Consider the following 14,220-nt stretch of genomic DNA (forward strand, 5'->3'; position numbering starts at 1 on the left):
CAACTCCCTGCCTCCACACTGGATAATTGCATTGTCAACTGTTCAGCAAAGTGGCAGGTGACACTGCAGCCGGATTGATTGTCCTAGCATGGAGGCTCCGAAGACTGTCAGCTACCCAATCGATAGAGTTTACACAAGACACCGTGACTGCATCTGTAACTAATTTCAGTTTGAAACTCGCAGGATGTGGCGGTCCCTGTTTCCTGGCCAGTTGTTCTTGGTTGCTTGCATCCTCTCCCTGCCCTGGAAAGTTGCTTTCCCACTGCAAGCACGGCTTTATTTCTTGTTTTGGGGCTGGAAGTGAAGAAATCAATGGCCTGTTTTGTGGTTTCAGAGTTGAGGGCATTGCAGCACACGGCTAACTAGCAGCTCCAGTTTTCCAATCAATAGGCTGATCAATTGATTAAATTAACACTGATTTTTCTTTCTTCTTTCCAGCTTAGAAAAGAATTAGTTTGGGGGAAGAGCATATGGGTTTGGCCTGTGAAATTTAGGCCTTTTTTCCTGTCTTTTCCCCCACGAATACAATCTCTGTGCTCATCATTATTTAAAGCAAAGTACACCGAGGCCCGCCGCTGGCAGCGGCCCGCTGTAAGCCAGGGTGTTGCTTTCAGCTGTTCGCCAGCCTTGCTGCTTCATGCTTGGCTGCCTTAGAAAAGTCATCCTCCAAGCTCTGCCGTGCTGCTTTATTATTGGCAAAGTTGCGACATTCCTGTGATCCCTGTCAGTGGTGCTTATTGATCCGGCGATGTGAATCTGCTTAGCGATTCAAGATTACTTTAATTCTCCCTCTTCCTTTTTTGTTTGTTTCCACCCTCTCCCCAGGGGAACAAAAGCTTTCAGATCCACCTTTCTCTGGCTGTGGAAAACGAGCTGTAGCCGCAAGGACTGTGGCTGTTGCTGCTGCTTTTGTGCTTCAGCTCTGGGTTTTGAAGAGCAGCCTTTGAGATCGACGTGAGGCTGTTCTCACCTTAGAGCATCGCGCTGGCTCCGAGCTCTGGGAGGCAGCTCGGTGTGAGTTGCCGTGCCGGATCAGCCCTTTGGTCCAAGTGCATCTTCCCCTTCTGTAGCCCTGGTGGTGTACAGAGAGGTATAAAAGAAAACTGCTCCTGGGCAGCTCTTTGGTGCTGTGCAGGGTGGAGGAGTCTCTTCCCCGAGCCTTGCAGCAGCTGGCTCTTGTCCGTATGGCAGAACTTGCCTGCCCTTTGTTCAGCACGCTGCTGCAAAATGATGTTAATGGTCATAAAATTATATGGCCCTTTCTTTAAAGGCAGCTGTTCCTCTGATCTGTTAGCAGGGACTGCTGTAAGCGTCCAAGATGCTGCTAAGCAGTCAGCTCCGCGGGAGCTAACAGGCGGCCTCAGATGGATGCATCTGCCTGCTGTTTCAGGGGTGTGCTGGAATGACGCAGTCAGTGTCGGTTTTCCAGGTAAATCATTGTCCCTCAAAATGGATCTGGCTCCAGAGAAGTGAAACCCTTGTCCCGCGAGCAGCTTTCATGGCTTCTGAATGTCGTTTTTCCTGCAACCGGCTGTGAAAGTTGCTCGAAGAAGTATTCTCTCCCTGTTTGTGTTAGAAAAGATGGGGGAACAATTTGACTGCCCAGAAATATGGCTGGGGAAGTGTTATGAATCTGGAGGGCTGCTGTTCAGGTTGGCCTCATTCTCTGCCTTGCTCTTGCTTTCAAGAACCCCTAATGGCTGTTTCTTTCTTCCCAAATGCCTTTTAAAATAAAACAGCATCCGTGCCATCTTGTCCTCTTAGTACTAGTTTGGGATACTTCAGCAGCTGATGAAATAAACCCAGTTTAGAGCCATTCTTGGGAAGTGTGTGTGAGGCCTGGCCGTGTGTCTGCATAAACTACTTTTATTGCCCTCATTGTTTTTACTCTGCAAGAAGCCAGCAAGTGACATTTCGTTAAGAAAATAGAGTGAACGTGCTGGAAAGGGAGGTTGTGCAGAAGGGGGTTACTGCAAGGAGTGTAATTAGCAGAGGCTACAGTTCTGGAGATTTATAGGAGGCTTTTTCTCTTCTTTCCTGAACATGTGCAAATTACCTGTGAGCAGAATGAATGTCTCTTCCCAGCCAATACAGGCCCCAGTAGAGCTGCATGCCGAGATGGATTTGGATTTAGACCCACTTACAGATTTTTCTTTTAGAAATCCAGAATGTTGTGTATTCCCAATTCAGATTTGAACCTTTTCTTCCTGGGGGCCAAACAGGAGAAGCACTATTCAGGTGAGCTTGATCCCCTGCATGAGCAGCATCTCATAGCTGCTGTCATAGCAGTGGTGCAATTAATACTGCTACTAATGCATCCGTTTTGTTCCTTGGTCTTGTTTGGAGTGAGGGTTTTGGGACCAGCTGTTCTCTTTATGTTTAATTGACTTATCTGCCCAGGTAGGAGTTAAGGAGCAGAGATGGGGCGCAGTAGGTCTATGCTTTCCCAGCTGCGCCGATGAAATCTGGCTGAGGGATTTGGGTCTGCCTTGGTCTGGCTGTGTTACCTTGCTGCTCCTGAGACTGCTGCTCTCCGTGTGAGCTCGTGTCTGCGCGAGAGCCAGCAGTGCTGCCAACACCTGAAGCAGCATATGTTGTCACTTTGACCATCTGCTGCCGAGCGTGATGGAGAAAAGGAGGGACTTCAATGCGAGGCCCTTTTCTCTGTTCTGTTCTGTGAATCTGCTTATATATCACGTTAATGACTCTCGATCTTAGCTTGAGCTGCCATTCACTGAAGATGTGTTGAGATGGCCTGTCAGCTGGGGGATTGCACAAAGGAGGCGAGATTTGAGAAGCAGTGCAGAGGTCAGAGAGGATGCTTATGCGTAGGGGACAGCTTAGGAGAAAGCAAAGCGCTCTGAAAACTTAGCGCAAAGGGGAAGAAAAGGATTTCAGGTGAGATTTATCTGCAGCCATTATTAATCTGTGCATGGAAGGAAGTGGGAAGCGTTTCCCTGTCTCCTTCAAGCTCAGCTGACTCCTGTAGCCTGTGGGTGTCTGCAGCCTGGTGGTGGTGAAGAGGCATGGGAATTTTTTCTGTTTTTCAGAGCTCAGCTTCTCTGTTTGAGAAACCCTCTTGCTTGTGTAGAGTACGTAAAATTTTCAGAAACTGACTTGAGTCAGAGCTCAGGCGGACTGCTCCGAGGCCAGCCCAAGCAAAGCTGTGTACACAGTGCTGGAGGGTGGCGGGCGCTGTAGGTAAGTGATCTTGATAGGTACATTCTGATTGATGGGGGAGTTTGTCTCCCAAACTGTCACAGGGTTTATAGAGGTGCCACTCAATACCAGTGCTGGAATTGCTTGTCAGAGCACCTAGCTGCAAGAGCAATGGGGATTGGAGACAGAGCTGTAACTTTGTTTTTTCTCTGCTTAATGGCCCCAGCGTCTGACCTGCCTGCTCACTCCTGTTTGTCTGGACCTTAAGGAGGCAGCAGGGATTAAGACTGTCAGAGAATTGTGCTGCTTTCGCATCAGGAGGCTAATTGTATCGGGGCTGGCAGCCTATGAAAAGCGGTTGCCTCCTACCAAATGCACAGCAAGAAAAAAAAAAAAAGCTCTTTCAACAAGGAAATGAAAGCTATGGGAGAATTTGCATTTTTGTTTTAATCTGAAAGTAGTATTTTCAAATTCACATGTGGAATTGTGTTCTTTAGGCCTTAGGTGACTCTGTGTAAGATTCGCAGTTGCTTCTATGAATAACAGCCTCAGGATCGCATCTCCTGTGAATTCCTAGGTCAAGCTTACAACTTAACATTCAGTTGTCAGATTTCACTTTATTAACACGTTGGGATAAAGTTCTAGTCCTGAGCATTGACCTCTGGATAGCGGCATTGGTTTTAGAGGTCTGCTCTAGGCAGCGCTGCGGATGGCAGTGAATTACTGCGCGTCCTTCAGAAGCTGAGCCCTGCCGAGGAACCCAGAGCATGCTGCTGAATTGCAAATCACCCGTGTGTGGTGCTAGAGGGTCTTCTGGAAGCTCCCATTCTCCTCTGGTGAGTCTGAAATAATGCCGTCACAAAGGCTGTTTTATTCTTTGACACTCTCCATGCTCTATTTTGCATTTTCCTCGCTCCTGGATGGTGCTGTAGAGCTGCCGGCATGAGCTGAAGTTCTGAGCCCTCCTTACACTTGAGCTCAGTTAGTGAGAAGCAGGTGTGATCCTATCAGGCCTTCCTTGCATTTAGTGGCCCTCTTAATCCATTTATAACAGCACTTGTCCAGAAATCTGGTTTGAATGAGCCTGAGATGAATGAATAATGTCAAGCAGTTCAGACGTCAAATATTTGAACAGCTGCGTGGGTGTTTTCACTGGCTTTGTGCATGGAAGCAACCCCAGGAAGTCAGACAAGGAGGGTCAGGTTGAAACTGTGGCACCAAACCCCTGCCCCTTGGAACTGGCCTCAAAACCCATCCCTGCTTTCGGTGATGGTGTAAGAACGAACAGCCTGCCACCAGCCCTCATACAGGTGATGTTGAACTGAGCTTGGCATTCTCTTCTTTCATGTTCTCTTGCATGCGGTGGCCGTACTGGGGCTTACAGACCTTTAATTCACGTTGGAATCATATTTGGTGAATATCTTTTCCTTTTTTTTTAAGCAGCCTCTAAAGTCGTAAAACCAATAGCACAGCTTATGTTCAAAGTCTCTTGGTACACAGAGGTTACTTTGTTTAGCATACAGTTCCTGGATCAGTTTTTTTTATCATGTTGCAGTGAATTGCACTTGGGGTGATGTTCAAAAAAAAGTCTGTATTTGATATAAAGATAAGTGTTGGATCACCTTATTGTGACTTCCTTAGGCCCTGGCCTAGGAGTCCCTGTCTGATCAGAAAAGAAAATTTGCCCTTTTCCTGCAGCTCATCTTAACCTGTGAACTTCTCTGTTATGCGCTCCTCTCTGATGGAAGTACTGTATCAGAATATCCCAGTGTGTATCTGTCATCGTAGCGTGTACTGCCCAAACCCTTCCCCTGTACCTGCCTGTGTTGGGCAGGAGGGATGGTACCCTGTGGGAATGCAGTCATTTCTGTTTCAGAGCTAGATTCAGCAAAAGGTCTGTGGAGTATTACTGTTACAGACTCATAAGGGATTTTCTTAAGTACGAAGATTTTGAGAGCAAGGACACTGGGATTCTGAAGGCAAGGTGCCGTAATATTTGTAAATTGTGTCGCAGTAAGCAGGTCATCTTTTCTTAAGCTCTAACCATAAACCACTAGTTGGCTTGGGACACTTGGGAACGAAATTGATGGAAAGATGCCTGATTTCTGAGTGCTTGGCATTCTTGCAGGGAGACGCACGCAGGGAGCAGTCCCATTTACATTCAGCCTTTTGGACCCCCTTCCTCCCACCGGGCTCCAAGTGTTCATTGTCTGGCTAACATTCAGATCACCTCTGGGACTGGCCAAGTCACAGCTCCAGCTTTGCATGATTTGTGTTTCCCACAGCTACACAAGAAAAATGAAGACCTGTGTGTCCAAAGTTTATGGCCTTTGAGAAGTGATGGGCTAAAGTAATGCCAGGTGCAGGGGATGGTGTTACAGCAGGTTAAATGCCAGGCCTGTAAATTACCACCCCGGCGCCCCCTGCGACTTCTCAGGCGGCTTTGAAAGACTATCCAGCTTCTTTGACAGGTCTCTCTTAGTACTCTAAATCTTCTCCCAAACGTTGTGATGAACTGAAGGCTTTGAGATTTACTGGATGAGCCATCGCAGCAAGAGAAGGCAGCTCATGACATATGTTGGCCGGCCGTGTGCGGCCAGCAGGCTCGCGAGGGCTCTGGAAGAAGGCTGCCCCGCTGCCACTGCCCTGCGAGCACGGCTCCTCTGCTACCTGACACAGAGGGTGGCTGCTGCATTGTCAATGCTAGTTGTGTTAACCTCTGCTGAAAAGTAAGGCTGGCAATTACTTCGAAGGAAAAGGCGGTTTATGCTTCTAGGAAAGGTTAGTCTTAAAATCGTTGTCATGCTGCGGTTATCACTCGTTAAGGACCTTCTTTATATTCAGGGAAGAGAAATATCAAATCCATATAAACAAATTTTATTGGGGGCTTAATGAATCAGTGAGAGCATCCCTTCCTAGAGAGCGCCAGTAAAGTGCTCTGTCTGCGTGGTGTCCTTGGAAATCAGACCTTCGCCTTGCCGTGCTCTCTGCACAGATGCAGACTGTTAGAAATACAGCTCGCTTCTCTGGGCTGGGAAAGTACAAGTCCGCTGCTGACAGTGCGAGGTTGTGTAAGCGTGCTGGTGGGAGCCCAGTGCGGAGAACAAGCTCAGCCACCGCTCCTAAGGCCTGGGAACATCCTCTTTCTTCAGCTGTGCACCTTGTATTCAGTATTCCTGCACTAACTGAAGACTACTGTCTTCTGCACTTAGAACCAGGTTCGCAGTGCAGAAATCTACCAAAGTTAGGGCTTCCTCTGCCTTTCTCATTGAGTGTTTGCAGGTGGGATGTGCTCCCTGTTCTGGCCACAGATTTAGGTCACCAGCTGTCTGGATGTGCCAGGTCCTTCACACTCCAGCAGGTGCCCTCTGTCTGTCCAAGTCCGCTGTCCGGAGAGTGGGATGCGAAGTGAAGGAGTATACTAGAGGCAGCCAGAGTGAGCAAGTTTTTGTCTACATAGGTTATGTCCCTAAACAGAATTGAATTGCAAATGAGGACCTTGCACCACCCTCAGATTCAGGAGATTTTTGCTTAATTTTCAGTCTTATGGGAGAAAGTACATCCCATGTTAAATCACATAAAGAGTAAGTATAAGTGTTCCCCTTCTATTACTAAATATTGGGAAGTAAATACCAAGTGAAGGTTCATCTCTGTAGGTGCTCGCACTCGGATTCAGTTAAAGGAAATCCGATTACAGTTGGTAATAACACAGTAAACAACGTGTGTGAGAACCAAAATAAATTTATATATTGTTAGAAAGTGGCACATATTGCACAGTTCAGTCTTGGGTGGAACTGTTTGCTCTTGCTTACCGCTGGAGTTGTGACTGGACCCGTACCTGATCCGCCCTTGTTAGAAGTGCAGGCCTCCTGTTGACTTGCACTGGAATTTGTTCACATAAGAAGTGTTTGTAAGGGACTGTTAATCATTGTGCAGCCTGATCTTAAAAACTGGTTTGCTTTTCTTAAACATTTTCAATGGTTTTAAAACAAAGTCAAGTCTGAGGGGTTTTTTTAATGGTATTTCTGATTGTATCTTAGCCTCTGCCTGCCCTCTGCATCTGAAGTAAGGACTAATTCAGATCGTCCCCGTGGCCTTCTTTTACATACTAATAGTGTAGCTTTTGTGTTAACCGCTTCTACGAAAAATCAGCCTTCTCTATTTTGCTTCAATTCTTTTTCTGACTTTGAGTGAAAAAGCTTGTAGTGCCTTCAACTTACAGATAACTTGTGTGGAGAGCAAAGGGTCGAGAATATTTTTCAACGTCCAATGTTGAGGGGCATTTTAGAGCATAAATTCTATCAAGTTAGCATACCTGTGTTTTCTGTGCAGTCTTCAGAAAATAGTCTTTGTGTGGGCCTTGGAGATGGTACCTTTTGTGAGCATGTTCAGAGTAAAGGGCGGCCTGCAGACTGGTGCTGTCCTGCTGTCCTCAGGAGAGCCCCTTCACTTGGTCTCCAGTTCAGTTGCTCACCCACATATTCTGTGTTTTTTTTTTTTCCAGGTTCTGGGTTTATCATGTGCAGTGGCAAGGAGAATCCAGACAGCGACGCTGACCTGGATGTGGATGGGGACGACACACTTGAATACGGGAAACCACAGTATCGTTTTTTGAAAGGCTCTTACTGAGAGGGAACCTAGAGGTGCACCTTCAGCTACCTCTCATACAGTGCTGCTCTGGGTAGTGTTGGACAATGTGTCCAGCTGTACTGGAAATGGCACCACCTGCCCCAGGTACCGTGTTATTTGAACTAATGGGGATTCCCAGTTGCTCCCTTTGAGAGCCTTCTGTTAATGCAGCACAAATTCAGACCCAGTTGGTGAAGTCTGTATGAGACATTGCAGGAGATCAAAGTTACTTTTTCCTCTAATGTCTATTTCATAAGCAATACTCATTACCAATCTCTTTTCTCCATCCAAAATTCTTCCATACAGATAGCTTTTCCTGCTCTGTGGGTAGGAATTTAGTTTATTTTCCAAGCCACCCACTTGATTTCAGGGGCTTTGTGCAGTAAATATTTCAAGCATTATTCACCTGCCACTGTAACTGAGAGACTGAGGTTTTTATTCCTTTCATTAGACACTTCATGTGCAGAACTGGCATTAAGGGCAGTTTTCTGGAACTTCTCCGTCTAGGAGCTAGACTCTTCAGACACAGCTTTATGAATTCTGCCCTACAGCAGCTGTGTAGCTATCGAGGAGGAATTCCTGCAAGGATATTAGGCAGACATTGACTTAGCTGTGATGAGAGGGAATGTGTAGCTGTAAAATCAGATTGTGTTGAGATCTCTACCAGCCTTTAACACTGAAGCCCGAAGCCTTATCCAGTAGAAAATTTCTGTACCCCTAACAGAAATAATGGAGTTGTGCAAATTACACTTGCAGAGCTTGAGGAATTGTTTTTCTCTTCTAAGAGGCTGCAGCATCATGTTGTTGTCTAAGGACTTGACTGTATCTTTTCACCTAAAACAAAACTTTTATCCAGAATCTAAATCCATCCAAATGGATGCCAGCACCTCTTCTTTTGACATATCTGTTTCCAGTTGGTATGAATCTGTTCTGTGTCCTAACCACCTTAGAAGGCCTTCCACTGTCTGCAGCAAGGCTGTATGTTCCTTAACCGCTTGTGCTCAGGTACACAGAGGCAGACGTTATCCCTTGCACTGGGGAAGAGCCAGGTGAAGCCAAAGAGAGGGAGGCGCTCCGAGGTGCTGTTTTAAAGTAAGTGCTGTGCCTTTTGAATTTGCTTTCATTACATTTGGGGAATCTTGATTAGCAGAAGGTATCCATTCACTTGAATGCAAAGGTCATGATGAGGGAGACTTGCAAAGAAGCAAGTGTAATGGGTGGGTCTCCATCTCTACCCACGCAGCCTCATAAAGCCTAGCTGCACACTCGCCCTCACCCTAGCCACCACACCACCCAGCCACTGCTGTTTTCTCCCTGAAAAGTGCTGGACAGGAGGTAAATTCTGGCCATGGGGAAACTGCTGTACCAGGGCTTCGTGCATCATCATGCTTCATGATGAGAAGTATCCTTTCAGTAGTAGTAGTAGTGTAACGTGATGCCACGTGAACAAGATCTGAGTCTTGTTCAGTGCATCAGGAGTCTGGCACCTAGAGTATGATTTCATTGCATCACGTTAGTGTTGCAAGGTACACAAACTAATCCTGCATGCAGGTCTGGACAGGATATGTGCTCTGGCCACTAACATTTGTGGAGAATGTAGGCAGACAGCATTCAGTGCACTTGGGGAAGCATTTCAGGCAAATAAAATGAGTCTTAACAGGGAGCTAGGATTGCTTTCTAAGCCCTCTGCCCTGCATAAAACAGGGCTTAAATTACCCCTCTATCTCTTTCACCAAGTGATCCTATGAGGTCAAGGTTGAAGTGATTGATAGAGCAGTGAAATGAAGTTTTCTTACTGCTTAGCCTGTCACAAACACTAGTTCAAAATTAGGTTCCACTCCATAGAAATGTGTATTTGCCACTCTGGATCCAAACCATTGATCCATTCAATACTTTGCTAACAGTGTTAGTCCATAGGCAGTGCCTCAAAAATGCTAAAGCTCCTTCACAGTTAAGAAAGGGGTATTGTAGCAGGAGGATATCTGCTGTGGACACCTAATGCTTAGTGAGACAACGGAGGACATGAGGCCAGGAGACCTAGTTCCTTTGTGTGATTGGACCTAAGACTTTTTTTTTGCTGTTTGCACAAAGTGCTTGAACATCTTCTGGACTCGTGATGTTTCTTGTAAAAGCGCTTTGAAATTCTGGCAGCTTTCTGTAGAAATGCAGTAGGTTAGCTGATGTCCTGAAGCGTAAGCCTACGTTACATTTTGATTGCAACTGTCACAGCTCATAGAGCCGAAATGTTATATGGCCACTAGTATGCAGGCTGCTGGGAAAGTTCCTTTCTGTTACTGCCTCTGTTACTGGCTTGCAAGGGAGTGGACAAGGTTAGGAGTGGTCTGCACTTCAATACTGGTGTTCTTCAAATGAGAAAATGGAAAAGATGGGACCTATGGTGGCATACAGTTACTCCTAAAGCAAGAAGCTAATGGAATGTGGAGGATTTCTGTTTGCCGGTAAGGTTTTCATCTTTGAAGTTGTGTATTCAGGAATGATCCTTGTGTCACAGGTGTTATTTGAATCCTAAGCCTTCAGTCAGCATCACAACCCCTGTGTGATTCAGCAGAGGCCACAGCTAGAAGAGCAGGTTGGGAGGTCACTGGTGGAGATGCAGACTAGCACACAAACGCCTCCTGCAGCAGGCCAACTGCTCACATTTGATGCCTAGACTGGTGATTAGAAGTACTGGGAGAGATGTGTGTGGATTAGGGGGTGGAAGGGCTGGCTTTTCCCAAGCAGCAAGATCTTCATATTTAACCTTCAGCATTCTGTCTTTTTCTCTTTTAGTGGTGGCACACCCAGTACTCGAATAACACCGGAGTTTTCTAAATGGGCCAGCGATGGTGAGTATTAAATATGTAAATTATTCTGTATTCTACAGGAGAGCGGGTATTTCATATCTTCTGATGGCCAGTAATTATAGTTACAAATGCTCTTGTGCAGTACCAGCAAATACATATGTACGTACTGTCACATTATCTTTTTTGTAAATTTATAGCACAGCTAACTATAGTCAGTGGATGGATCTGGGGGAGATCCCAAAAATGCAATTTTAAGTGCTACAGTGATAGAGATAGGGGTTGGATTGACTTGCTTGTCACTAAAAGACAAACTACTGTATCACAGAGGGAGCCATCAGAGCTTGACTATGTAATGTTGTTCAGCTGCTGGGGGTTTAAACTATGTAGGTACCTGTTGATTTTTTTTTTCCCAGTTGCTTTATCATCTTCCTTTCTTTAAAAGGGGATGCTAGAGGCTCTGGGATTTATCCTACCTCATGACCTGTAGTAGAGACTTCTGAGCAAACAAGTAAATGTGAAATAATTCATGTTATTTGTAATTCAAATTATTTGAAAGCTTGTAGAATTAATTGGGGAGTGGGGGTTAAACCCATTCAACTGTTGCTTTGTTTTATTTAATGCCAATAGCACTGGAAATGTAAACAGCAACCCAGTGGAACTATGAGAATAATAAAACCTGGCGCTTTCCAGCTGTAGATGCCAAATCCATTTCCAGAGCTGGGCAGTGCTGTTCTAGCTCCCTCAGGAAGGGAACTGAAGCTCAGCGACCTGAAGAGGCTTGTCCCAATGATTCTGTTCCCTGTTCTGTTACTGTAATGCTTTGGGCATTTGATTCCCAGCCTTTAAAGTATCTACAAGACGTAACTGACTGCCAGTGGAAGGGGGGTGGGTAGAACCAGTTTTGCCAAGGGCATGATGATTAAATGAGGAACATAGGATATCTATTGCAGGCATTTCCTTCTGTGGGGTAGGCAATCACATCTGTTTTCTGTGATGTAGGAGCACTTGCTTGTAGGTGTGTTCAGCTTCAGTAACTACAGCGACAGCAGTGATGAGGAAGCAGCCCTCATGGCGCTCGCTATGAGCTCTCTTTCCTTCATACCTTTTACATGAGGCAGTGGTGCTGAACCTGCAGCCCAGAGGCTGGCCCCAGGACTTTTCATCTGGCTCATTTCTGACTGTTATCTTTGCTGAAGGCTCACATCCCCTCCAGTGTTGGGAGGAGCCATGGGACTGCTGCTAAAGAGTAGAGCTATGAGCAGACTGTTCTGTCGTACTAGTTACCTGGCATATATATTTTTCTCCCTGTCTGTGTCCGAAAGGTCTTGGAAAAAGGGAGAAGCTGAGAGCAGGGTTTGGGCTGGATAAGTTTGCTCCATACCCACCTTTCTGGAAGAACACTTTGTGGCAGCTGCATCAAACCTTTCTGATTTAAATCCTGGCTTAAGCAGCTGACACACCTGCAAGGGTCAGTCAGTATGAAGTGAAGAGAGGTTGGGTATTGTATCCTCAGCCCCAAATCTTAGAATTATGCTGTCCAGATGGGGGTCTCCCTGCCAGACAGAGATGGGTCGTATTGGTCTTCTCTCTTTCCAAGAAGTGACATGAAACTGACTCTGTGGGGTCCTCTGCTTCTGAAACTGTAACTCGCTGGGACTGTTTCATCTCAGTGATCAAATGTTCTGTTACTAATTCGTCTGTTTTTCCCCCAACAGAAATGCCCTCAACGAGTAATGGTGAAAGCAGTAAACAGGAGACCATGCAGAAGACCTGTAAGAACAGTGACATTGAAAAGTGAGTGTCAAGTGGATAGCTTTGATTTTTTTCTTGGTTTAAGAACCATAGGATGCCATGGGGCATTCCCAGCAGTGCTAGCCTGAGGGCAGGCATGTTTGAAGCTTTTATCAGTGAGGGGAAGCTTTGCTCTAACGTGAAGCCTCATCTCTGAGCTGTTGTTGTCCTGACTTATCATTGCTATGTTCACACAGGGCCAGTGGGGAATTTTCCCACAGATATCTGCATGGGCAGGTACCCAGTGACCAGGGATTAAGAGCAGCTTCCAAATGGCTTCTCCACTGTAAACTTTTAATCTGTGTAAATAGATATATCCGTGCTTCCCACCATATGTTAGGTGTGGTGGGTTTTCGTATGTTGTACGGTGCCTAACAGTGCAGATTAGAGCTGAGGCTTTGGACAGGAGATAAAGATTCAAACCTAGTTTAACCTGACAAAAGCAATTAGCTTGTCAGGCTGTACTTAGACTTTTTGATTCTTCCTGCAAGGTTTCTGCTATCAATGTATCCATGGAATCCTGCTTCTGCTTTTGCTGGAGAATCGACTATCAGTTATCTCAGCTTTTGTGAGGAATCCTTCACATTGTCTCTGTTCTGTCTTTTCCATGGTACTTGCTTGTTCCACCCTCCATCTCTCCAGCAAGGGGGATCCCAGCAGTCCCATAACTTGTCAGGAGCCTCACTGAGAGAATTTCATTTCCCTTAAGATGCATATTGCATCTCTGTATGGTTGCTCGTGAAAATATGTCTCAGTTCCTGAGTTTGTTCTACCTGCAGCCCTTCCAGTTGAATTACACGCTTTGAGTCTCAGTGATTGAATGTTCGATAATGCAGGTGCTCCTCTTCTTCTCCTTTCCTTTCTCTTTTCTGCTAGCTGGATATCCTGCAGCCTAGCTTGGGATAGAAAAAAAAATGTTTTTATCTGCACTGTGTGCTTGAGTAACAACCTCTCTCCTCAGCCTCCTTCTACAAGCTGCTTGACAGACTTCCTGCTCAGGCAACTTTGGACAATCCAAGCACACAACTACAGGCTCTTCACTGTTGTCATGGACTGTGTTATATTATGGGATTTCTTGAGTCAATAGTGCCCAAAATAAAATGTTGCCCCACGATCAAGTGAGAGGCAAAACAGCTTGAATGAGGTGGAAGTGATGAAAAAACGTGGGGTTTAAGCAAGGGGCATTTACATTTTGGGGGGTGAGGTACACTGATAATTTGGGACGGGGAAAAATCTCATAGTGAAATTAAGCTGACTTTACAGAAGGTTATTTTGTTAATGTCATTTGTTCTTTTCCTGTCACTGGTCCTGATGCAAGAGATTGTGCCCCTTGTAGGCTGCAGGGTATCAGAGGGTTCAGGCAGCCTGGCAAAGTGTTTGTTCACAGTCAGGGGTTAACTGAGGAGACTCCCTGCTGCAGAGGAAACTTTAAGACTGCTTTGTGGTCTCGGTACTTTGCTTTTACAAGACGTTTTATTGGCATGTCCCAAATGTGGGCTGTCTGCCGTTTGATACTTCTCAGCGAGCAGACTTTGGCCGCAGACTACAGAGCTGGAGAGCACAAAGGTTGGTGCAGAAGCAGCTTTGTCCTTAGAGTGAGCCAGCTGCTGCATGTGTCCTGGTGGCAGGGTCTTGAGGATACATGCATCCCTTCTGCCCCGATCTGTCAGCTTTTGTCTCAGCCACTGCTTGGCTTCCCTTTGGGCCTCCTGCCTGTCAGGCCAGTGGCCCTCCACCCTCCCAGATCCACTCCTATTGAAAATCTTTAAACTGCAGGAGCTGAAAGGATTTGACATTTTCCAGAACACTTGAGCTCAAGTGATAAAATTGACATAGC

General features: G+C 46.0%; 1 protein-coding gene across 7 annotated transcripts in view; it reads left to right on the top strand.

The window, feature by feature from the left end:
• The window catches only part of RNF220 (ring finger protein 220), a 195,490-nt gene that overhangs the window by 156,152 nt on the left and 25,118 nt on the right, over positions 1-14,220 (top strand). For all 7 annotated transcript variants that reach the window (XM_067001752.1, XM_067001754.1, XM_067001750.1 and 4 more), the window contains 4 exons: positions 7,664-7,760; positions 8,794-8,880; positions 10,579-10,634; positions 12,308-12,386. In XM_067001752.1, the coding sequence (XP_066857853.1) occupies positions 7,664-7,760; positions 8,794-8,880; positions 10,579-10,634; positions 12,308-12,386 (319 nt within the window). The remainder of the gene's footprint in view (positions 1-7,663; positions 7,761-8,793; positions 8,881-10,578; positions 10,635-12,307; positions 12,387-14,220) is intronic.

This window comes from Anser cygnoides, chromosome 8, assembly GCF_040182565.1.
Source record: "Anser cygnoides isolate HZ-2024a breed goose chromosome 8, Taihu_goose_T2T_genome, whole genome shotgun sequence".
NCBI classification, from domain to species: Eukaryota; Metazoa; Chordata; class Aves; order Anseriformes; family Anatidae; genus Anser; species Anser cygnoides.